Genomic DNA, 23,933 nt, shown 5'->3' on the forward strand with positions numbered 1-23,933 from the left:
CAAGTTTCTTGCGTTGTCGTGGCCTGCAAGACCGTTACAAGGACTTGGCAATGTTTGGGAGGCGATGTCAAAATTGCGGCCAGGAACCCCGAGTACTGTGGTGGTCAGCATTTAGGTCAAGATTCTGATGATGTAAGTGAAGATGACAGAGATGGTAATGGCGTGAACGAAGAGTTCCTGGCTAAGGCGCTAGTACTTGACCAGGAGGGGATGACCATGCACAGTGGTTCTAATTCTGGTCGGATATCGAATCCACACCTACCTACCTACCTACCTACCTACCTACCTACCTACCTGGGGACAAACCATGACATATCAGAATCTCGTGTCACCCTGTAGAGTACCGTTCATCCCTTCCACAACAGGGTGCGTAACGAGTCAGCCAATTAGGATGATGCCTTCGGATTTCATGATGAGTCAAAATGAGCGGGTTGTATTAGAGTGTATTGAAGCTCCGAAAGTGACCGGCAATAGCTCGTCAACATTTGTCATATAGCTTTTCAGCATCCGTGGAATCTCGGCAGCAACGAAAATACCGAGTCATCTCGGATCGTCTCGAGGATGCCCGTCAGAATTCAATCTAGATAAATGTTGCAAACCCATCATTGTTGGCGTTGAAAGCATCAACGGCATTCACTGTATCGTATGTATTCGGAAAACATGCTGACCCGGCTCCTGACCATCGGCCATATGGCCCTGATCATCTTCCATCTCCAACTTTCTGCCTGCCATCCGTTGACTTCTGGCCCGCGTTATGAGGCAAGAGGAGTCACCACCAGCCATCGCTATCCAACCCGCGAACTTGCGGGCATCACAGTGATTGACACCCCCCTCGTGCGCTCAGCCCAAGCCTTTGCTCTCGCACACAGCAGCTCAACAACCTACAACCACGTAATGCGCTCGTGGCTGTTCGGCGCCCTCATGGTTAAGAACAACGCAACTCTACAACGAACGATTGACCTCGAGATCCAAGCCGTGTCAGCCTTGTTGCATGATCTTGGCTGGTATGTTGTTTTCATCTCTATTTCTTATGTTCTTCTCATGCGCAGGGCTCTGATGTCTCAAGCAGGGACCAAACCCCATCGTCCCCTATCATATCCCCCGACAGACGCTTCGAAGTAGATGGCGCCATTGCCGCCCGTGCCTTTCTCCATGACCACCCTCACGGCAAGAAGTGGAATGAACGCCGCGTGCAACTCGTCTGGGACGCCATCGCTCTGCACACCGAACGAGCCTTGAACTACTTCAAAGAGCCCGCCGTCCGCCTAGTCAGCCAGGGTATAAGCCTTGATTTTGAGACGGCAGAGATAGCGAAAGCCACGTTCGGGATACCTATTTCGGAGTACCGGGCTGTTGTGGCCGAGTTTCCAAAAGAAGGGTTCAAGCAGGCGTTGAACGAGACGTTTGTGTGGCTTTGCCGGGAGAAGCCGGGGAGCACTTATAGTGAGTTTTGCCTTCACCCAGCTTCGCCAGATAAAAAGTGAATGTATTGTGTGCTGACAAGAACTAAAACAGACACCTGGATGCAGCCTTGGGGAGACCGATATGTGGATGGGTATAACTCGAGCGCGAATTTGAGGATCGATATTATTGACAGGAATCTTCCTTGAGCAGTGCACTGGGTTTTGTCGGGACAATGGTCGCAAAGCATATGCTGGAAAAGGGTAGTTAAGGGGGGGTCCACTTTTACCCCTTTTTTGCCATTGTGGTGATGGTCTGAGTAGAATAAACTTTGTTTACCACTGGACCGGAATATACTCCGAGATGGTTGACCTGAGATGTCTCACATAAGCATCGCAGGTTGGAGCCCAGTGACCTCTTTGCCGGTGGCTGGGTTATCACTGAAGTTCTGAATATACATTTTGAACAAATGGACATGTGTCGAGGCAAGTTAATGTATAATCTGGCGTGTCAGTTTAGACCTTGTGTGGGTTGGCTGAGCGACGTCACAAGCCCGACTGTTTCGCGTGGCGATGCTGCAAACAGCACATCTTGCCGAGAAGAGGGCTTTTGTGGAGATAAGTTCCCAACTTGTGGTGACTCCTTCCTGTGCCTCGTTGTCACTGATGACGGGATGGTCCGGATCCCATAGCTCCGCCTCCTTCGAGCCGCTGAGGTCACCTACGTTAACAGCTCTTGCTATGACTGTCGAGGAGAGATGCTAGTGGATTGCAAAATGTGGACAAGAGAAAGGACGAGCATGAGAGCCAGAATGAGCGGTAACGGCGAGTAAGAAGCACGTATAAGTGGATAACAAATTGCTGTTTTGGTGACCGAGACAAGGTGCCCGTGCCTGCCTTTGCCTGACGGATTCGAGAAGCTCTTTCTGTTGAGCTGTAGCTATAACAGCGCGATGTGCAAAAGAGTTGTTGGGCACACTCTGTGCTGATCAATGCCAGAAGGGAGCAAATATCTTGGCTAGTCCAACTGTAGGTAAGGTACCAGGTTAAAGACGGCATCGAGTGGCTACGGAAATGTGGCTTCTCCTCCGACCACGGCCCGCCACAGGAGATGACAAGGAGGTACCTGCAGCGACATGCTGCATCGTGCATCATTGAGAAACATGGCCAGGTGCTGTTAGTTGTCGAGGCCGCCATTGGGGCCATTGGGGCCGTTGCGCTAACCTGGGTTGACAGCGCACCAATAGAAAGCATTCGGGGTTTTCACCGCACTTGCAAAGCCGCACACAATTGTCCGAATAATCAAACAAACGGTGAAGCTCCCTGCTTCGAGGAAGGCGGGGCTCCCAGGCTGACTGGTCAGACATGGAAGTTGAAGGCCATACCGAGTAATTATATCAGACGAAGAACAGCTCAGTCAGCAAGACACATGGCTCGCGGCTGGCATTCCATCAATGTCTCGATTGATCGGCCTGCCCGAGAACCTTGCGGGCTTGCAATGGCCACGGACTCGAACCCGCTCGGGCGGTTCGGCGGGATCTGACCTGTCCCGTGAAACAGTGCCGTGTTGTTTGCTTCTGTGGCCTGCCGCCCTTCGTCTTGCTGCTCCAGGTGAAAAAAGCGATTATCCGTAATTCGGCGGTGACGTGTTGATCCAACCCCCCCCCTGAGCCCCTTACTCACTGGCATGGTATTTTCATGCCATCTTATCGTCCCGGACTCGCAACATCTTGCATTCTGCCAACGCACCTTTCTTCTATCTGGGCTTCACCGCAGATTGCCACACCTGTCCAGATCTCCAGCCATCAGGAAGGGGGCTTGGCACATGCTGCCCAAATATAGACTCACTTCGACCAGTAGGCAACGGGCCAGGGGTGAGTATCGCCGGGACAGATAACTCATGTCATGATTACGTTGAGGGCCGGTTGCGATCTGCCAGCTGGACCAGCACACTGGTATAAGAAGGCCCTGCTCGGCCTCCACGAGCTGTCGTTTCTGGCCACCACTTCATCAAAGTTCTACAACACTGTCTGGCGTCACCGTCAAGCACATCTGAGTTCCAAGGTTACCTCGTCTCACTTCATCACAGGCATTCACACCAAAGTACATACCTACCGCACCCTCGGATTAGTTACCATGACGTCCCCCCAGGATCCACACACCAAGCTCTACTCGCACATCAACGGTCAGACCTCAGATCTTCTCGACCGTTACGCCGTCTCGGAGCTTTGCAAAGGCTGGCCGGTTTATCGTGACGCCTCAGAATGGCAAAACTACCGCGATCTCTTCACAGCGGAGGGCGCCTACGTCTGGACCAGTATGCCTTTTTCGTCCCCCCACTGTGTCCCCTGTGTACTGACAGCAATGACATAGCTTGGTCTGGCCCACGCACGGTAGATGAGTTCATCTCCATCTCCAAAGCCGGCAAGGAGAAGGACGTCTTTATCATGCATCGCGAGTGTGGTACCCTCGTCGAGCTTGGCAAAGACAAGACTCGGGCAATAGGCAAGATGAAGGCCACCATCACCCACCGCTTCAAGTTTTCCCCTCAACACAGTAACGGAACTCACGCTGCTTTCAACGGCTCCAACGGTACTACCGGCACTCATCCGCATGACGCTGCAAAAGCCGAGGGCGAGTACGAGTTTGACGTTGACTGCGACTGCCGCTTCATTTTTTTCGTCGAGAAGAACGCGTCGACCAACAACGAGTGGAAGACGCGGTATGTGAAGCTCTTTTATGAGAAGGACAAGGTTGTAACGGTAGACGGGTTCACGGCGCCGAGGTTCAGCAAGGCAGAGCTTGAGAGGATACCAAAGGGGTATAAATACTTGGGAGCTGCGCAGGCGAGGCTGGGATACGAAATCGACTTGGACTTGCCCACTGCGTCAGGGGAACTTTGGGACCGCATGTATGGCGAGATGGAGAAGTGGCTGGATGGGGGAAAGGTCGACTTGTTTTGGGAAGGGAAACAATAAGCAATGATTGGAAAGGGTCGCTCGGAGGATATTGGCTGGTGATACGCATTATACCCGTTTGGATCGGGGGATGTCTTCCATTTCTGTTCTTGTTCATGGCGCATCTTTTTGGTCAGATCCGGCTCAGCATTAGGTAGTTGACGCCAATGGTAGGTGACAAGATGTGCAGTAATAGACTTTCTCATGGCCGCATGGTAGCTGGCGAACCTCTGTTGACCCCTGAACCAAGCCGCTACACACCATCGAGGGCGCACACGACATGGATGACAAGTGACGGCTGCCACCTACCCGGAGGCAACACGATTCCTGGCAGCAAAGTGCTGTCAATGAAGGCGGGTGCAAACAGGCTCACAACCCGTCCAAATGGCGCCATGTTATGATTCCCAGCTCTTGGTGACACAGACAGAGCGGCTTCCCTCTCCGTGACATGGCCTGCCTACTCAGGAGAGCCGGCCGATTTCGGAGTTTTGGCAGGTCGTTGAAGGCCAGCCAGGGAGCACACCGCCGCTGCCTGCCGGAGCGTGCATGCGGATCTACCGGTGTTTCGGAGGGCAAAGACAGCATCGAGGTCATGTGAGACTTGTTCTGGGACGTTGTAGGTATTTGTGTGTGTCGACTACTACAGGGGGAATCTCTACAGTCCACCACCATCTCCAGGCCATTACTCGGCAGCGGCGGCGGCGGCAGCCTTCTCCTTGGCGAGCTTCCCCATCTTCTCAACAGCCAGATTCAAGCTCGGCAGGTTGGCGCCCTGGATCATTGCTTGGCCGTTGACGGCAACCTGGTTGCCCTCCTTGAAGAAGAGGAAGGTGGGCATGGCGGCGACGCTGTATTTCTGGGCGACAGACTGTACGTGATCGACGTTGACTTTGGCAAAGGCAAGAAAGCCGGGGATCGAGAAGGTAGAAGCCATCTTGGAAAAGTGGGGATTGATGAGCTTGCACGGGCCGCACCAGTCGGCGTGGAAGTCGGCGATGACATACTTGTTCGACGCGAGGAGGTTGTCGAACTCTTGGTGCGAGCTAATGTGCTTGACTTGATCGGCCATTTCGAAATTGGTAATGGTCTTTGGGAGAGAGTCGTGTACGAATGGAAAAGCGACGGAAGGGAGGAGATTGGATCAACGGTTTTGGATGCGCGCACTCGAAGTTCGAAGACGGAGGAGATTCGCAATCGCGGGGGATAAAGAGCACAGCCCAGAGAGCTCCATCTGGAGCTTCAGAAGCGGTGGGGCCATACTGGAAGTCAACTTCGTGCTGACTAATCATTCATAACCCTAACCCCCTGGGAAAGCGATGATGTCATCCGCTCTGATTCTTGTGTTCTGTCTACGTTCTTTTATGGGCGTGCCTGGCCACTCTGAAGAAGCAAATATTCTTCACCCTTACGAAGATACTCAGCGATATGTTGCAAGATAAAGGAAGCCGTTCTCTGTCAGACATGGAGGAGCACAGTCAGTCCAAACAACTTGTCCAGCACCCAGCACCACAACAAGAGGAAGAAGTCGATAGGCAGCCGCCAAACTCGAGAGGTGCTCCGGCAGTCAGACTTGAGATGGACCTTGATGTGGATATTGAGCTCAAGGGAAAGATCAAGGGGGATGTGACGGTGGCTATCTTGTAGGTTCGACATGTGATACCGTTTATTGATCTCGAACAAATGATTGACGCGATAGCGCAGAGAAGATGAGAAGACACAGGATTAGCAAGGATCAGTTGGCATCTTAGAGGTGCGGTTGCCTGATGACTCTGTTGAAGGTTGGCTCGGTCACGAGGTCACGCGAGGTGGTTGACTGACAGCGCCAAAATCACACGCAACCCACATCAAACGCCATGACCCCAAAGCTACGAACAGCTGCGAGAGTCAAGTGAACCATGCGCGAAAACGGGTTTCCTCGTCACTCGAGATTTCTTGAATACAAAGCCAGTGACTTGAGCAACGTCAATCATGGCCCGAATCCCGCTCCAACCATCCCAGCACAATGTCATCACAACGCAGTAGACGTGCGCCGAAAGCAACACCCAAACGTACAAATGACGGCCTCAAGCCAGGGGAAATACTTTCTCAAGTCGGCCGGGTCGCCCTCCCGTTCATTCTCACCAAGCTTGCGCAACAACAAGAAGAGAAACAACGCCAACAAGAGAGGGAAAGCAACAAAGCCCCAACCTCCTCAAGATCCCGTACTGCAAGCCGCAATGGCAGCACAACATCCACGGGTGAACGGTCCAGATCATCCCACAACCGAGACAGAGACAAACACCGAGACAACAACGGCTCTGCCGACGCATCCTTCCGCAATGACAGCGATTTCCACGGCGTCATCAGCCAAGTCGCCGTCGGTTTAGTTGCCTTTGGAGCCAAAAAGCTTATACAGAGAAGAAAGGAGGCCAAGCAGGCTGCTGCTTCCGCCGCACAAACTGCTCAAGCGAATGGACGCAATGCCCGAGGCAACAAGAGCCCAGCCGAGGCGGATGTTGAACTTTCAAGGGCATTGGAGACTACAGCGATTGAGCTGCAGGGGGCTAGCGAGTCACTACGCAGGCTGGCAAACTCGGGTCCAAAAAACCACCACAGGAAATGCGCGGTGAGAGACGAGCTGGTACGAGATGCTCAGAGGCTGGAAGGTTCACTTGCCAGCATACAAACGGGCATTCACAATATGCGCAACCTGCACCCAAGGTTGCGCAGACCAGATGAGGGTAAGAAAGAGCCTCTCCAAAGGGGGACGAGAGGCTTGGGACCCATACGAGATGGGAAGGTTGGACATCGGGAACGGCTGAAGGAGAGGTAACTGAGGCTCGTTGGGAACGAGTCTTTCCGAAGGGAAGAGAAGACTGTTCTTTCGGCAGAAATCGACGCCAGCCATGAGCACATCGGATAGAGCTCTGGTGCTTTACTAGCCCAGGCATCCCGGCGTTCCCGACCAAACCCACATGCCGATACAGGCAGATAATCTCCACAATCCGGAGCCCCCGAACCCACTCCAGGCTACAACCCTGACCACTGTCACTCCACTGCAACCCACAGCCATCTACATGACAGCTAAATCCTCACCTCGAACTTCAACAATTTAAGAGGAGAGCCCGCATGGCTCAGTGGTAGAGCGTGTCACTAGTAATGACAAGGTCGTCAGTTCAATTCTGGCTGTGGGCATCCTGTTCTCACTCCTCTCCTCTCTTCACCTCTCTCGCCCGCATGGCTCAGTGGTAGAGCGTGTCACTAGTAATGACAAGGCCGTCAGTTCAATTCTGGCTGTGGGCAGGCATGCACCTGGGGTCAGGAGACAGATGGGACAGTTCCTTTGCTCTTTTTGTACTCTTTGCAGATATCATGTTCAGGACACATCGATAGACAAATAGCGTTTCTTTTTTACTGAGATACCCCAATACCCATTACACCCTGATTATACAAATATTGCTTTCCATTACGGTCTCCCCCTTATATGTTGTTATGCAGGCGGTGGCGGCGGCGGCGGAGGTGGCGGCGGAGGAGTTTCCCCTGACGACGCCGAAAACGACATGTGGCTCCCTTTGCTTCCGTAGCGGCTTCCTCTCCTTCGACTCCGGCTCCTCCTCCTTACCCGTATCGATCTGCCGTACCGATGGCAAAAGTAAAAGCAGCCCACCAAGAAGGCTGTTACGAGAACACCCACGACAACACCGATGGTGATGTTCTGTTCTTGCATCGAGTATCGTTTTGTTAACTGGCTCGTCCATAGTGAGGACGATATCGGTTTATCGGCCCGCAGAACCGAGGCTTTTAATGAGAGGTGCAACCATGAGGGGAACAACGCTGGTGCGGGGGAGGATGGTTGTGAGGGAAGCGGCACAAGCGTGCGAGCAGAGGCGAGAGGGGGTATAAACATGACGACGAGTTTTGCTCAGACTGGATAGGTCACGAGGTTGGTAGACCTTGATTTTTTGCTAGCCCTGACTGGTTTTCAAATAAGATGCTCTGAAAATCCGGGCATGTGATTGTGGTATAGGTACAGAGGTCGAATCGCTTTCGAGATTCAGATTCAATGGAAAGTTGCTCAGACTGGGTACAGAAAACAGAGGTTCCAAATGGGGCTTTTTTGGAGACTGGCGCTAGGAAGAAAAACGGCTGTTGAGAGAAAGAAAGGTGCAAGCCGTATGCAGGACGAGAAGAGAAACCTTTTTATCCCTCTCCTGTCGCTAGTGTAAAAGGTACGGGTGAGATAACAGCCATCGCGGGTGCTGATGTAAAATGTCGACTGACCAATATTGCTCATTTTCTTGGTAGCACGGAGGCATGGGGGCAGCAGAAGCAGGGCTGCAGATGGGTGCCAGTGGTGTTGCCTGCGTGGTGGGATTGGGGGCTTGAGGGTTGATGCTGGAGGAGCAAAGTTGGAGACGAAGCGACCCAGTTCACAGATGGACATCTGCAGCTAGTTTAGCCAGTACTGGTACAACCTATCAGGCATCAACTGGGACGACTGACTGCATGATTGTGCATATCACAACCCAATGATATCAGGACGGGTTCAACTTGCGGGGCTGACACGGCCTATTACCGACCACATTGCAGAATATGTATGCCCGGTCTGACGAATGGCCCACCAGTCAGACGAGCAAAAAGTTATGGAAGTGCGGTACAGAGCGATCACCAAGGTAGAAGACCAGGTAAGGCAGGGGTAGTAGAGGCACAGGAATCGGCATCATCTTCGTCTACTTGCCAGTTCAATGGCTTTAGATACCGTTCAGCAATCCAAAATTCAACTGCTATCTCTCAGACCGAGACGCTTTTGCAAGAGCAAGCCTTCCATACCACTTTCGCATTTCGATCCCGCCCATCACCCCGCTCTGGAGTGTAAGCCCTCCGTGGCTACCAGTTCAATGGTTATGGATCGTGTTCAACAACCCACAATTCAACTGCCATCTCTCAGATCTAACCTCGCTTGCAACTATCTGACTGTACAGGTGGCCTTTCCTCTTGCTCTTTTGGCGATGCCGGTCCTTGTGAAATGAAGCTTTTGATGGCGAGTGCCAGACTTCCACATGACTTTCGAGTTTCAATCCCACCCATCAGCCCGCCTTGCGAGTGCATGCCCGCCATGCCTGCCAATTCAATGACTTTGAATCTCGTTCAGACCCACACTCCAGCTGCTTTCTTTCAGATCCAGCCGCTTTGCAAGTCATGCTGAGACCGAGTGGTTTTAGCAATGTGAGCAAGTAGCTGGGTGGGCAACAGCGCTGCCCCCCATGGGGTTATATGCTCGAGTTCAGTCTCTTCCTTCCGTGCCCAGTAGGGGACACCAATCATGACCAAGTATCGTTTCGAGACCCCCCCATAATCTTAACATGGACGGCGACTTGGTGAAGTTTGGCGCCGCTGCTACTATGCAGCCAAAGATCCGGGCTGGAAATCCGGCATGTATGGCTGGCCAGTCCGGATGGTGCTAGGATAATGATTTAGGTCTTCACCGGCACCATGAATAACTGCACCATCCTGGCGCAGGGTGATATCAAGGGCGGCAGTACTACCAGACATGTTCACCAGCAGCACCATATAAACATGAGTCAACACAGATCCAGATCCCCTCCAGCTTAGAAAGCTGGACGACGTAAAAATAAATACAATGTGGGAAGTTAATGAATAGGTATTGGAAGATACTTAATAGGTGTTGAAAGATACCTTGGTCGAAAGTTAAAAGGTCATCTATAGGTGTTAAATGATGGTTGATAAGTGTGAAAAATAGTCTATAGGTATTTAAAATTTGCTAATATCTATTAAAAGATAGTCTATAGGTGCTAAAAATAATCTGTAGGTATTAATAAATAGTCTATAAGTATTGAAAGATAGCCTATAGGTGTTAATAGATAGTCTATATACACTTAAAAACTGCTAAAATGCGTTAAAGTCTCCTTATTAGGTTGTTTAAGTATAGTGAAGAGGTGTTAAAATAGTCGTCAACTGGTGTTCCAAGGTGTTCTAAGGCGGTGGGTAGGTAGGTATTAAAGTAAGAAATTTAGAGTCTTGGGGACTGCTACACTAAACCAGCCATGTATCTTATGCAAGAAATCACAGAAAGCTGCAGTTAAAATCTGTCCCGGTCAACCCATTCAAAGAGCGTTTATCACCTACCTGCAAGCGTTGGACGTCCCTGTTGTGATGAGCAGCTACATCCACTTCAATCAGGCGGGATGCGAGCATGGAAAGAGGGACCAGGACAGGAAGACAAGACCTCCCAACTCTCTGAGGAGTTTTCCCAGATAGGCCGTTGTTCTGAGTGATGTTGGATATGAACTCGGCTGCTCGCGCGGCTACCCATGCGGGTGTCAGTGCCGCCGCCGCTCGCCTGTTCGCAGCATTTTTAAAACCATTGTTGGATAAACGCTATTAAGAGAGCAGCTAGCAACTAAAAATAACCATCTTATGAATAAAAACTCTTCTTTTCTTAATATACAAAATCGCGGGTTTAGCTCAGTTGGGAGAGCGTCAGACTGAAGTCCACTTCAATCATTAATCTGAAGGTCATGTGTTCGATCCACATAAACCGCATCTGCTTTTGTTTTTGTGACCTCCTCTTTTTGTCACCAGGGAACTGAGTTGTCAGCAGATGTTTTGGCAGAGGTCATGCCTTGTCGACCTATGATTCACACTTTGTGTAAGCACAAGATCGCTATGATATTTAAGATATTCTTTCTGTAATGCATTATCTCTCTATATGTGCTATCAGCCCTGTCGTTTATAACATTAACTAGTATCTAAAACCCGGCCTTGTCTTCAAGAACATGTGCCCAAACGCCGCCCCAAATTCTCACACGACCACCTGCTGATCTTGTGTTGGGCTCGTGGGCATCTACGACTTCCCAAGCCCGGTCCTAACATGCTTTACAGGACAGGTGCAGGCGATTTTACAACCGGCAAAATAGTCACGACTGCCACGTCGTTGCTCTTTTCCGCAGCGGATGACAACCCAAAGAAGGTATATCTCTTCTTGGTTCCAGCGGACTGTGGGGTTACAGCTGGATTTGGTGGAATGGTCTGCTGATTGGAAGCCGCCACGGTTTTTTCTGAAAAGGTAAACATTCTCTTTCCCACCCTCGGAGCCGCTGTCATGGGCCCCTGCGGACCTCGGGCTTTTGGCACACTCGGAGACGAACTCTTCATGGCCTCTGACATGGAAAGCGTGGCTTGCCTGAACAACTGCGGCGAGGAGCGGATGGGTGTCGAGACCCTGTTGAAGAGGGGCCCAATCTTCTCCGACATGGTGACCACAATCGGCCTCTTTGGCGGCTTGGTGAGCTCAAAGTATGCTCGGCCAGAGTCAGTTTTGGTGAGAGAGCCAGTGAAGGAGCCCTTGCTCAGGGCGGCGCGGGCGAGTTTGGCCTTGGTCATCAGCATCATTTCACTCCCTTGGAGCGCCACCACACAGTTGTGCCAGGGGGTGGGCACATGGAGCAGGTCGATCGAAGTCATGAGTTCGCCGTCGGCCGAAAGGGAGGTGACGGCCCGTACCTTGGCGGGGTCCACAAGCTGGATGCCAAACTTGGGACCGGCATTGTTGTGTGCGTGGATGGATAGCCGGATATAGTTGGGAAACAGCATCTCGACGAGGTTGGAGTAGGCGTGGTTGCGTACAATCATCTCGAAGGCCACCTTGGCTGACAGCTTCTTTTGCTTGGACCGTGACATCCTTTGGGTCAGCGGGTGGTTTTCCAGATCCTCGAGCACGAACTTGGAAAAGCCGCGGTACAGACGGGTGATTGTGGCATCCTTGGAATCAATCTTTGCCCGAATAGCCTCTTTACGAGGCCCGGACCCCGCAACAAGCATCCGCCTACAGAGCTCGGCTTCCTCAGTAATCTTGGTGTCTAGGTGGTGTTCAATGGGGGGAAGGCTAAGCCGGGATGCTAGAGTGGAAAGGTCATCGTTCCGGGACGCCAGTTGGAAGAGCTCAACGAGAGACTTGAAGCCTATACGATCAGGATCCCCGAAATGAGAGCCAACCTCCCGGTTTATATCTTTGAGCAAGGCGGTATACCTGTCCACCTCGCTGTCATCGACACCAATGCAGTCGCTAAAGACGTGTCCGTCACTGATAACCCATAGTTTGGCGCCAGGCATGTAAATCTTTTCGATTTCGGTGACAAAACCGTGCAGCCTCTCCAAGGCAAGCTCTTCACCACGATCTGGATCTGGGCCAGTAACCTTGTCGGGATTGGATGACTTGCATGGAAATGCAGGAAGACACATCTCGAGTTTGGCCTTGCGTGATGTAAAGTGGCGCACCCGTTGTGTAAAGTACTTGCGGCCCGAGACCTTCCATTGGTCACCCTTGCCACCGTCGTACCTGAGATAACTGTCGAAGAGGTCCACTATCTGCTCGGTTATAGCTTCGATATCGGCATCCTCTCCTGCTGCTGAGACTGGCAGGGTATGGGTCGTGAGGTCGGCCTGGGTGAGGAGGAGGTCGACGAAAAATTTCTCAAACGCGTCCCCGTCCACAATACGTCCATGGTTTCCAATCATGATGGCTGTGGTGTAGCCCTGACCATCGGGGGACGATGATTGGTATATTTTGGCATCGGGCTTGCTGTGGCTCGACCGGATTGTTGACCAATTGTCCTGAACCCATTGCTTTTGAGAGCCGGTGCAGTGAACAAGGTTCCCCTCGGAGTCCCGGAGGTAGGAACCTTGATAGCGAAAATAGATGGATTGGCCTTCGTTTCCAAACTCCACGACCATTGCCATGTTGACGTTTGGTGCCTTTTGTGCAGGGACAGGGGAACTGGGAGGGTTAAGAGAGTTGAGAGGGTTCCGCAATGACTCCTCGGCTTGGTGGAAGATGTGGTAGCAAGAGATGTGGACAAGCACAACGTGACACACGGCGAGGATGCAGAAGCTAAGCAACTGAAAAGCACTTGGTAGGCAAGAGGTGTCTTGGGCGCAAAGTGCAGATGTCGTGTAGTAGGTGAAGACTGGGGGGGTGATGAGCAAACACGCCCTCACCAAGTAGGAGATCATGGCATCCTTTGTATATCACGTTCCTCTCCGAGAACCACGTGTATCAACAGCCTCCTGCTGTCCTGCCCTTCCGGGTATTGGCGGCCGCAAGTTGCAGCAAGGCTAGATAGGTAGGCCACGGTTCTGGAGGCCCTGCTGCGTTGTTGTCGTTTCTCTGCTTGTCCCGGTACCCGGGTCAAGGCAAGCGTTTTGTTGGGTCCGAGAGTTGCCGCTGCAGGGCTGAGAGGTGTTACTGCCACAGTCCTAAAAAAGACTGGATTGTGATGTTGATTCGGCGGCAGAGCAGGCGAGTGGTTGGCAGAAGCTGTCGATGCTGTGTCGATGCTGTGTTGTGTTGCTGCAGGCATCACGCAGATCTGTCCGTGGCTTGTCGTTGACGTGACAGGACTGGGCCGGGGGGCATGGCCGGGCAGGCTGGAGCGGGGTACCGGTAGTCCGCCAACTGAATCCATTCACATGCGCACCATCTATTTGTTTGATGACTGAACCGGGCTGAAGTGGGCTTTTTTTTGAGTTGGCTGGTAGCCGCCTCGCACCACAATCGAGCACGAGATAGGCGCTCTTGGTGCTTCGAGTCATTGCCTGGGGCTGGAGCCATCATACTGTGTGCATGCAGATAGGCGCAAGCATACTCGTACAAATGTCAAAAGGGGGGCTTGGGCGGCCTGCCTCGGTCACGGTGCGACCGCCGTGTACTGCGAAGACGGCCGAATCACGAATGCAGATATGGATAGCAGACGTCGTGTTTCCTGTGGGTGATCAGGAAGGCCGAGCTTGGCTCGTCTGCATATCTCCAGTCGTCCTAAGTAACTGTTCGGTACCCGTTGCACCACGCGCATTGGCCGTGGCCGGCTCTCTCCGTCATCCACCAACGATAATCCAATCGACTTTTGTCGGTACTCAGATCCCTCTGACAGATTCCATGGATGACTTAAACGTGGAAGCAGCATGCGCATTCGGCCGCCATGCCGGTCCACGACATGATACCCACGCCAAGACGTGTCTGCATGATAGGCAGGTACCTATTGTGAAGATATCACCACATTCGACGCACCGGGAAAACACGATAATCAACACACGGCAGCATGAGTCCAGAGTATTGTTTGGTACGGCACAATCATCAATGTGAGACAAATTACATGCACGTTCTTATAAACGCCTACCCAATCTACGTTATGCCCGCTTCCGCTCTCCAGGGACCAACGATCCATTCAACGTTCAGCCCTTCTTCTCGGACCCCAACTCCCTGCTATCAAAGACTAGCCTTAGAGCCCTGGGGTACAATGGCCCGGCCTGGATAGAAAGATAAACACGGCCTGCAGTTAGCGCATGATTCCCGTAACTGGTAGGTAACCTTTCGAGGCGAGAAGACGGGACCTACTGGTGTCTTTCTGTCAATCCACTCCGGATCCAGCATCCACATGAACGCCCCCAGTAGCTTGCACAGTGTGACCCTCATCTGCAACAGAGCAAACTTTTCCCCGAGACAGGCTCTGCGGCCCCCATGGAAAGAAATAAACTCTGCTTTAGATTTGCGTAACCGGAGCTGCTTCTGGATGGATGTTACATCACCGCCCCAACGAGAAGGATCAAACTGGTCTGCTGTCGGTCCCCAAGCTTCCGGGTCCCGGTTTGTCGAGTAGCAGTTGTATCCAACGTATGTGCCGCTGGGGATTACAATGGAAGCGTGGCCAAGGAGCGTGTCCTGGGAGGTGCGCCGATTGATGAGCTGGCCGATGGGAGGAAAGAGACGCAGACTCTCGAGAATAACAGCAGTCAGGAGCGGGAGGTTGGTCAGCATTTCAATGTTTTGAGCTAGCGCGGGGATTGAAAGTCCTGTAGACACGAGTTCTTCATAAAGTCTGGCTTGAATTTCCTAAACAGCTCGTCAGCTTTGGTTTACATTCGGACCAACACAGTGCACCTACAGGATGCTTGGCTAGCAAGTAAAGAGTGGATATCAGGCACAGTTGGGGATTTTCCTGGCCAGCTACAAAGAGAACTGTCAAGTTGTCATGCATCTTTTTTTCATCCCACTGACCGGACTGGTGAGCATCTAGCAGCCGGCGGCCCAATCCATCTTTGGGCCAGGGCGCTGACGATTTTGCGGAGGAGGGATCGTGGCTTTCGATCAAAGCATCCCTGAGGGCGCCTCGAAACTTGTCCACAGTTTTCCTGGCACGTAACCGACTTGGAAATGGAAACTGGTCCAAAATGGGAAAGTTCATAAAGATGGGCTTGAAAATCTCACGCTTGACTGCCGATTGCAGAATGTTGATGGGTGCGTTGTCCGAGAGAGCCTAGTAGCACCGAGTGTTAATCTCACGTGTGGTCTTTTTTCCAGCGTTTTGTGAAAGGACGTAAGAATGTACTTGCATCAAAGTTGGTCTGCAAAATGACCTCAGAGCAGTTGGCCACGGAATACCGCTGAAGCAACTCCTGAACAGCAACGCCACGGCCTCTTCCACCGCGCGACTGGGCATCTTTCACGAGCATGCACAATTTGTCGGCATTCAATGCGATCTTGTCCACCTCGAAATTGTTTCGTTGCAGCCCTGGCCGGATGACAGACTGGTATTTCTTCCAGACTTGACCATGGCTAGAGATGATGTTGTCGCCTAAGGTGGTACCCTGTGTCAGCTATTTTGCCCGTGTTCATTGAAGAGAAGCAAACAATAATTAGGTACCAAGAAACTGTGCCAAAACACTATGAGGGATCTTTTTTTGATTCCCGCTCTTTTCGTACAGGTCTTCGTCCTTGAAGATCTCGGCGATGTAAGAGGGCTTGTGCACCAAAATATTCCATTGAGCCGCAAAGAAGAACTTGACAGCGCCGTGAGTGCGAAGTGGCTTGTCGATATATTGACGAAAAATGTCGGACTGGTCGACATCCTTGAAAAAGGGAATGAGGGCTACCCAAAAGGGGATGGTAGGGATGTTCTCGGGGTATCTTGGTGGTAGCAAGAAGATATAATAGACTAGGAAAATAGCGATGGCTGCGAGAAGCAGTAGCTCTGCAATGAATCCCAACATTGTTGTGGTCTGCTATGTGATCTAGAAGATGAGACTCACGGCTGCTTGCAGTTCAACCTTTCGGGATATAAAGCATAACCTAGATGATCGTCGCGCTCAAAATAGCAGGTACGCGATGAATATTCATATATGGGCACTGTATTGGTCGCAGATAGGTCGCATTTCGCTGCTGCGCACGTGTGGCCCAATGCAATGGGAGAGGAGGTGCAGCGGCAGGGGGGCTAGGTTAGCGCTAACACGCAGCGAGGCTGGAGGGATGGAATGGGGATGAGGCCTGTATTACTCGGGACCCCAGCTGCACCTCAGCATGATGTGAAGCCGTATGTTTTTGAAGAGGTCGAGATGGATTGCTGCTGTGTCCCGTAGGCTGTGGCAGGTGCTGCGCCCTCACACACCCCGGGCTATGGAGGTGCTGGAGTATGAAGTCGGAGGCCCGGGCGGCCGGCCGGCTGTCCGCTGTGAGTAGGTTATTGTCTTTAGGTAGCGCTTTTCTCGGTGTGACCAGCCCGGAATTCCTTGAACTGAACCCAGCTTAACCCTCTCCCTTTTCTGTTTTTTATAAAATAAAAAAAAGTAGAAGAAAACGGAATACCTGTTCTATTCCATTTTGCTTCTCAGTTCACAAAACCTGTTCATCCCTAATTGGCCCTGTCAATTTGCTGGGGCATGCCTGCAGAATGGTAAGGTTTGAGCTCACCGTCCAGATAGGACGCTCTCGACAATCTTCTCCGCACAGAGCATCTTCCTCTCAGTCCAGATCAAGATCAAGATCACGCACCCGCCATAGTCGCCCCCATTCTCCCGAAGACAGAATCCCTCTAGTTGAACGTGTTCCCCCTCCTGCTCGTGATGATGACCCGGCCTCGATATCCCTGCCTCCTTCCCCGACAGACAATACTCCCGAGAAAAACTCTTTACCTTTAGGTCCCCGATCCTCCCATCAACACCTTTCCACGTCCAATAATGAGTCTTTACCGAATGGCCCGCCACCAGCAGACGAGCCGCCGGGCCTGAATCCGAGTCCGAAGCAGGATGGGTCTGGGTCTTACACCGATTTCTCCCCTCTCCGTCGAAAGTTCATCTTGTCTGCTATAACGATTGCTGGATTCTTCGGGCCATTGGCGGGAGGTATATATCTTCCTGCCTTGCCGGTGCTGGAAAAAGAGTTCAATGTTAGCCCAACCGCCATCAATGTGACGGTTTCAGTGTTCATGATGACTTTTGCGTTCGGTGTAAGCCTTTACCCTCCCCCATCCCATCAACAGACAACATAGATGCTGATGTCGTCTACAGCCGCTATTCTGGTCCACTTTTGCAGATTGGAAGGGTCGCCGTCCATTGTACTTGATAAGCCTTGCCATTTACATCTTGGCGAACGTGCTTCTTGCTGTAGTACCAGCAAACTACGGAGCACTGGTGTTTTTGAGGGTCGTGCAGGCGTTTGGCAGTGCTAGTGTTGTTAGCATGGGGGCAGGGACAGTTGCTGACGTGGGTAGATATATTCGCCTTTCTCGTTGCCAACTTGCTAACGTCAGTCCATCCCAGATCACGGAGCCGAAGAAGCGAGCATTCGCAATGAGCATTTTTCTCATGGGCCCTCAATGCGGTCCTGTCCTGGGTCCCGTGTTGGGTGGTGCATTGGCAGAGGCGAACTGGAGATGGATTTTCGGATTTCTTGGTGTGTTCTTCCCTGCATGATGTGCGTCCGCCGACTAACGAGGTGCCAAAGCGATTTCTAGCGGCATACTTTGGCTTGTGATTCTCTCTTCTCTCCCTGAGACTCTTCGCGCCCGCGTGGGCGGAGGCCGTATCTACACAGAACGGCCCATCTTCTTTTGGCCCCCTTCCATGTCTTCACCTCTCGCGCCGAGGTGGGAAAGGGGTCCTCCACCGCCCATCCCAACCCTCAAAGGGTATTGGAACCTGTTCATTTACCCTCCCATCGGCATCGTCAGCTTCAACACTGCTATGCTTTACTCTACCTACTTCGCCATTGCCGTACAACTTCCGACCGAGCTGAGTCAGCGATACAAATGGGGCCCATCGGGAATCGGCGCTGGCTTTCTGGCGGTAGGAATTGCTATGATTGTGGGGAGTTTGCTTGGTGGTAGAGCCTCGGACTGGAGAAGGGCGAGGGCAGCAGAGCAACTGCCAGAGGACACCAAGATTGATCCAGAGTTTAGACTTGTGGACCAGATCTGGGGCGTGTTGATTTGTGTGTTGGGGACTCTGCTATATGGATGGATGGTGGATGGTAGCAAACATCCAGCAGCAGTTTTGTTTGCCACATTTTTGAGTATGTACTCCTGTCAGATAACTTCCGCCGCAACGGGAAACTAACCAGCGGTATTTAACAGCCGGATTTGGGATGAATTGGGTCTTTGTCACCACTACAGCATTCTTGACCGAATGTGTTGCTCAACAGGCGGCAGGAGCGTTTGCGCTGGGAAATTTGCTGAGAAACCCCTGGGCTGCCATTGTGTCGGTGATAACACCAACACTGGTGGCCAAGATGGGGAGTGGATGGTGCTTTACGGGGCTGGCGGTCTTGGATCTGCTCCTGGTTGGAACTGCGGTTATTGGTACGTGCAACTTGTTGAGTAGCAGAGCTCTGGCTTGAATGGAGAACTAATATTGTTTCTGTAGTTCTCAGACTAAAATGCCCTGGCTGGCGTGCGGATAGGGCGGCCAAGATGCAGCTGGCTGGCAAGAAAGCCGGAGGTCCGGCGGCTGTTCCTTAAGAACGGTCTTTGGCAAGTGGAAAAAGTTCGGGGCATAAAAATATAACCAACACGCCTGTCGACGATCTTTCAAAGCCTTGCAATTATCTTTTGAAATCTCTCGAAAAATTTAAAAGCCTAATGATTATCTTTCAGGGCTTTCTTCCCCAATCAAAGCCTCTATTTTACTGTCCCCACAGCGTGGTTTGGGCAAGCGCACCAGGCTTTGGTTGGGAGATGAAAGATGGCCGAGGAGAGCTGAATGGTCCGATGGACCGGCCATATAGTCATTGCTTGGGCTGATGGGCGTTGAATAAGATTAGACAAAATAACTCCTTGCGCATTCTTCTTCATCACTAATGTGACCATCCATGGGTGGATCTTTTTCACCACCTCATCTCACTGCATGCTGGATGCTGATCGGTGACAAGCTTCCCACGAGGCTAGAGTGGGTGAGTGGCTACTCAAAGCCTGACTGTCGCATGGCCATCTGAATCCAGAGCGGCGGGATCAACGCAAACGCACATTGACGATCGTAGCACGGTAGTCGGTAGAGCGAGTGTGACAGAAGGCGGAGAAGTTGTCTCCCACGACCACGATCGATATTGCTCGATCCTCCATCCCCACAACTAAAGATATGACCACCTCAACAACGCCCCCAGCGGCATCGGCAACGGAGATGTTGCTTGCGCTCGAGTTCTGACAACTCAGCCCTGCAGCCGAAAACGAAAAAGGAGGGGGCGTGTGCAGAAGAAACAGGTGACCAGGGGGGGTTATCAGATCGCTTGGTCTTTGACGGAGAATGTGGACACACCGCGGCATTTTGACCAGTTCGGCTAAGGTGTTTAGCCCGTCTGGCTCTTTTCGCTGTTCTTTAGGTAACAGAAGACGCGAGATGTGTCTTTGCAAGCGATTTCGGCTTCGACGGCGGTTCAGGTCGTTGTGGGGCCATTGGTTGTTCCAGCCAATCGCGAGCACCAACCCGATCTGATAACTTTATTTTCTCCTCCACCAAGGACACCGCGGTGGGTCCTGTTCCACTGCGCCTTGGGAAAAAACGACTGAGTGGAAAAACCATCACACGACGCCAAGTGACCACCCACAATGAAACCCCTCCTCCACCTGAACATTTCTCCATGGACTCGATAATCTGCAGGTGTTCATTGTTGGCAACAGCGCGCATGTACCTAGCATGAGACTGGAGGGGAAACGACCCTTCGATCTCTCTCTTTTGTACCGGTAGGCTGGAGGATGGCGGTAGTCAACAACCGACACGAGGATGCAAAGCATCCACCAGCGGAAACAGAGCCAAAATTGGCGCATGGCCCGTCCCTCTGCATGGTCCTCTCAACTCTCCAGGCTCATCTAGACCAGGATCATGATGGACGGGAACAGTGATGCCACACGTGGCTAATCGATAGTCTGAATGTCGCCGTTGCGTCGCTGCCACCCCAAAGAGCCTGCAGCTGAATTTGGACCTTCTCCAGGGTAACCCGGATGGCGGGACAGTCCAGTCCCCTTCATGTTTTTGTTGGTTCGCTTCCGATCTAACGTTTGGCGTCCCTACATATAACAGTGCTCTCATCCTGGATTCTGTCATCGGGTCTCTTGCTCGTTCCGGTTGAAGCATACCTTTTCCAAACCACCCAAGCCAGCTCCCCCAAACCCCCAGCAAACCGTCAAGATGGTCCACGTCGTCCTCCCCGCCCTCATTCCCGACATCAAGCGCGTGTATGATTCCTACTTTGCCGCCTTCCACCATGACCCCATGGGCGAGATCATGCTCAACATCCTCTTCCCCGGAGGCAATGTGAACTCACCAGAGTTCCGTGAGGAACACGCCAAGGGCACCCTCGCTTGGTGGCATCAGTCTGATTCCCAATACACCTACAAGTGCGTCGACACCGACAATGGCGACATTGTCGGCATGGGTCTCATCGATGTGATTCTGCGCCGCCGCTCCGTGGAGGAGCGCGCCTTCCAAGGTGTTCCATGGCTCCAAGGCGAGGCCAAGGAGCGCGCTGAGAAGGTTCTCAAGCCCCTTCACGACATGCGTGAGCAGCTTTTTGGCGACCAGCAATACATCTGTACGTCTTCCCACGGACCCATTTACGGGATAGAATTGCTAACACGAGATGCTCTTGTCCAGATGCCCACGTCATCGGTGTCCTCCCCGAACACCAGGGCAAACAGGCCGGTGCCGCCCTTGCTGGCTGGGGTCTCAGCTTCGTCGACTATACCAACCTGCCCATGTACTTTGAGGCCTCGCCCTCCTCGGTCGGCCTCTACGAGAAGCTGGGCTACGAGCGTCTCAAGGAGACCATCGTTCACAAGGCCGAGACGCTCGGCACTGCCACTGATATCTCGGTGCCTCTCATGGTCAAGATGCCCAAGTCTGCCGGTGGCATGAGCTTTTATGAGTGGAAGGAGAAGGGCTACCCCAAGTTCAACGCTGCCACTCCGGTCTCCAAGAAGCAGAAGCTCTAAAGGACAGGACCAGTTGGCTTTGTGATGAGTGGAGACGTAACAAATTGCTTCCTTTTGGGTTTCTGGGCGCGGGCTGGCATGGATTTATCAGGGCGTTTTGTTTTGGGTTGGGAAAACTGTGTATATAAACAGGTGTTTTGGTCCATGATATTTGGGGGCGGGAAATGACAGCTCATTGTATCCGTACCTGACTCTGTTGCCAAATTGATGTGTCGCCCTGGAATGCAGCCGACGAAACGAGCATGTCCCGATACCGGCTGGCCGTCGGTGTGCGGATGGCAGGGACGACAGGGACGGCATCCCACGATCAAAACTTTTCTCCTCGGTTGCGGGCGGGTGGGTTGTGGGACCCCTGTCGAGTGCCAAGTCGAATTATCAATCGGACCATGGAGATAATCTTGAGAGCCACCTCTGGGCCCCCCACACCATCCCAGCCGGGATACGGAGAACAGCTCTCTGCAATGCAGCCATGGCACCGTGCTGGAGAAAAAAGTGCGCAAAAAAGTGCGCTTTACCACTCCCCTCGCCAGGGGTGTTTATCCAACACTGGTCGGCGGTTGTCTCCTGTTCCGTACCAGATTGCCGTGCTGTCTCCAGTTCTTTCCGACCCTTGCGGCCCATATTGAGCATGGTGTACCTGGAGGGGTTGCTTTTGTGTGTTTTCGACGGGACGGCAGTGAGCATATAGAATGACGTTCTCGGCACCACAGGGTCGCCGACATCCTGCTGGTGAGTGACAGTGCCCAACCCAGACAGTTCCCGCCATGGCCGAAAAACCACCACAGAGGATGACGCTGCTCCAGCGGCTGCGAAAGGCCATCCTGTTCCTCAGGCTGGTGGGTTATGGTCTTCGCACATACTACAACTTCTTTTCCCGCAGTCTGTCGGCCAAGATTGCGAACCGACTCGCAAAGTCGGACGCGTCCATCGGTCCAAACGACGTCAAAAACATTGTCATCGTTGGAGCTGCCTTCTCAGGCCTCTACGCTGCGCGCCTCCTGGCCGGCGCCGTGCCCCGAGATGGCCGCTACCGCATCGTCGTGATCGAGCCAAACAGCCACTTCAACTTCACCTGGGTCTTCCCTCGCTTTTGCGTCGTCGAAGGCCATGAGCACAAAGCCTTCATTCCCTACAGCCCCGACTTTTTTGACATGGGGCCCAAGGGGCTGGTGCAATGGGTACGTGACCGTGTGACCAGTCTCACAAGGGAGAACGTGCTCCTGCGGAGTGGCGAGGTGATCCCGTACGATTATCTTATCATAGCCACCGGATCCAACGTCGCCGATGGTCTTCCGTCCCGCGCCGGCGTGGAGGACAAGGAGGAGGCGATTGAGCTGCTGAAAGCAATGCAGGAGCGCGTCAAGAATGCCAGCCACATTGTCATCGCCGGAGGTGGCGCTGCGGGCGTCGAAACGGCCACGGATGCAAAGGACCGATATCCGGGCAAGTCTGTCACCATTGTGCACTCTCGGCAAACCTTGATGCACCGTTTCGGCAACGGACTGCAACAGGGTACCTCGGAAGCCATGGAAAGACTGGGCGTCAACGTCATCCTCGGCGAGAAGGTGCTTCCAGAGTCTGTAGACGGAAAGTTCATCACACTGAGCTCGGGACAAAAGATTGAGTGTGACTGCTTCGTAGGTTTATTTTTGATACCACAAATCGAGATTCGATGCTGACAAGACACTGCTGATAGATCAACTGCACCGGGCAAAAGCCCGCCTCCGGCATCGTCGCGAGCCTCGCGCCAAACACAATCGCCCCGTCCGGTCACATTCGGGTCAAGCCCAACCTTCAAATCGATGACGATTCCCTTCCGAATGTATATGTCTGCGGTGACGTCGCCCAGGCCAAGGTGCGGAATCCCAACTCGCGAGTGGCGGCGCGCCAGGCCGAGATCTGCGCCGACAACGTGGTGCGGGCCGTTAAGGGCAAGAAGCCCAAATACGTCTTTACCGAGGGGTTTGGCGATGGCGTGATCAAGTTGACTTTGGGTTTGGTATGTCGAAGCCTCCAAGTGGCCGCAAAGTAAGAATCACTGGCTAACGCTGGGCAAAACAGGACCGGTCCATCACGCAGTATTTCGATGGCAAATCGGAGCTTCTGTTCCCTGCCGAAGAACCCGATCTTGACCTCATGTGCAAGGGAACGTGGGCTGCCATGGGAGCAAGGCCTTTTGAGGATACTGGCGTGTACTCTGAGTGAAGGCGATAGTCAAGGACATCAGGTTGCGGGATGTGTTGCTCCACTGAGCATGGCGGAAAGTCGCAAGCCCGTGTGGTGATGATGGGCAATGTCCTGGCTTTGTGCTTCCACAGCGAGCC

The 23,933-nt window shown here is 52.7% G+C and overlaps 9 protein-coding genes across 9 annotated transcripts, besides 3 other annotated features; 6 read left to right on the forward strand and 3 right to left on the reverse strand.

Moving 5' to 3' along the window:
* Positions 1-645: 645 nt before the first annotated feature.
* PODANS_7_230 (uncharacterized protein) lies at positions 646-1,610 on the forward strand (the record flags this gene model as incomplete). Its single annotated transcript, XM_001905505.1, has 3 exons — positions 646-1,004; positions 1,070-1,447; positions 1,505-1,610. 3 exons carry the CDS (start codon positions 646-648, stop codon positions 1,608-1,610), a joined length of 843 nt encoding a protein of 280 aa, XP_001905540.1.
* A 1,615-nt stretch (positions 1,611-3,225) lies between these two features.
* On the forward strand, positions 3,226-4,378 carry PODANS_7_220 (uncharacterized protein; the record flags this gene model as incomplete). Its single annotated transcript, XM_001905506.1, has 3 exons — positions 3,226-3,278; positions 3,320-3,717; positions 3,774-4,378. The coding sequence occupies 3 exons, from the start codon at positions 3,226-3,228 to the stop codon at positions 4,376-4,378; spliced, it is 1,056 nt and encodes a 351-aa protein (XP_001905541.1).
* A 661-nt stretch (positions 4,379-5,039) lies between these two features.
* On the reverse strand, positions 5,040-5,426 carry PODANS_7_210 (uncharacterized protein; the record flags this gene model as incomplete). The annotated part of the gene is made up of 1 exon (XM_001905507.1): positions 5,040-5,426. One exon carries the CDS (start codon positions 5,424-5,426, stop codon positions 5,040-5,042), a length of 387 nt encoding a protein of 128 aa, XP_001905542.1.
* A 356-nt stretch (positions 5,427-5,782) lies between these two features.
* On the forward strand, positions 5,783-7,278 carry PODANS_7_200 (uncharacterized protein; the record flags this gene model as incomplete). The annotated part of the gene is made up of 5 exons (XM_001905508.1): positions 5,783-5,997; positions 6,136-6,162; positions 6,223-6,274; positions 6,315-7,165; positions 7,191-7,278. 5 exons carry the CDS (start codon positions 5,783-5,785, stop codon positions 7,276-7,278), a joined length of 1,233 nt encoding a protein of 410 aa, XP_001905543.1.
* A 181-nt stretch (positions 7,279-7,459) lies between these two features.
* Positions 7,460-7,531, forward strand: a tRNA (tRNA-Thr).
* A 36-nt stretch (positions 7,532-7,567) lies between these two features.
* Positions 7,568-7,639, forward strand: a tRNA (tRNA-Thr).
* Positions 7,640-10,811: 3,172 nt separating this feature from the next.
* Positions 10,812-10,900, forward strand: a tRNA (tRNA-Phe).
* Positions 10,901-11,233: 333 nt separating this feature from the next.
* PODANS_7_190 (uncharacterized protein) lies at positions 11,234-13,096 on the reverse strand (the record flags this gene model as incomplete). The annotated part of the gene is made up of 1 exon (XM_001905509.1): positions 11,234-13,096. One exon carries the CDS (start codon positions 13,094-13,096, stop codon positions 11,234-11,236), a length of 1,863 nt encoding a protein of 620 aa, XP_001905544.1.
* Positions 13,097-14,587: 1,491 nt separating this feature from the next.
* Positions 14,588-16,402, reverse strand: PODANS_7_180 (uncharacterized protein; the record flags this gene model as incomplete). The annotated part of the gene is made up of 5 exons (XM_001905510.1): positions 14,588-14,662; positions 14,751-15,245; positions 15,298-15,669; positions 15,695-15,987; positions 16,057-16,402. 5 exons carry the CDS (start codon positions 16,400-16,402, stop codon positions 14,588-14,590), a joined length of 1,581 nt encoding a protein of 526 aa, XP_001905545.1.
* A 359-nt stretch (positions 16,403-16,761) lies between these two features.
* Positions 16,762-19,143, forward strand: PODANS_7_170 (uncharacterized protein; the record flags this gene model as incomplete). Its single annotated transcript, XM_001905511.1, has 6 exons — positions 16,762-16,826; positions 16,980-17,634; positions 17,696-18,080; positions 18,132-18,698; positions 18,760-19,002; positions 19,049-19,143. Coding segments are annotated over 6 exons (2,010 nt in total), but the record flags the coding sequence as incomplete, so codon positions are not given.
* A 1,663-nt stretch (positions 19,144-20,806) lies between these two features.
* On the forward strand, positions 20,807-21,609 carry PODANS_7_160 (uncharacterized protein; the record flags this gene model as incomplete). Its single annotated transcript, XM_001905512.1, has 2 exons — positions 20,807-21,176; positions 21,272-21,609. 2 exons carry the CDS (start codon positions 20,807-20,809, stop codon positions 21,607-21,609), a joined length of 708 nt encoding a protein of 235 aa, XP_001905547.1.
* Positions 21,610-22,373: 764 nt separating this feature from the next.
* PODANS_7_150 (uncharacterized protein) lies at positions 22,374-23,814 on the forward strand (the record flags this gene model as incomplete). The annotated part of the gene is made up of 3 exons (XM_001905513.1): positions 22,374-23,246; positions 23,327-23,626; positions 23,671-23,814. 3 exons carry the CDS (start codon positions 22,374-22,376, stop codon positions 23,812-23,814), a joined length of 1,317 nt encoding a protein of 438 aa, XP_001905548.1.
* Positions 23,815-23,933: the final 119 nt, after the last annotated feature.

Source organism: Podospora anserina, chromosome 7 (genome assembly GCF_000226545.1).
Source record: "Podospora anserina S mat+ genomic DNA chromosome 7, supercontig 3".
NCBI lineage: Eukaryota > Fungi > Ascomycota > Sordariomycetes > Sordariales > Podosporaceae > Podospora > Podospora anserina.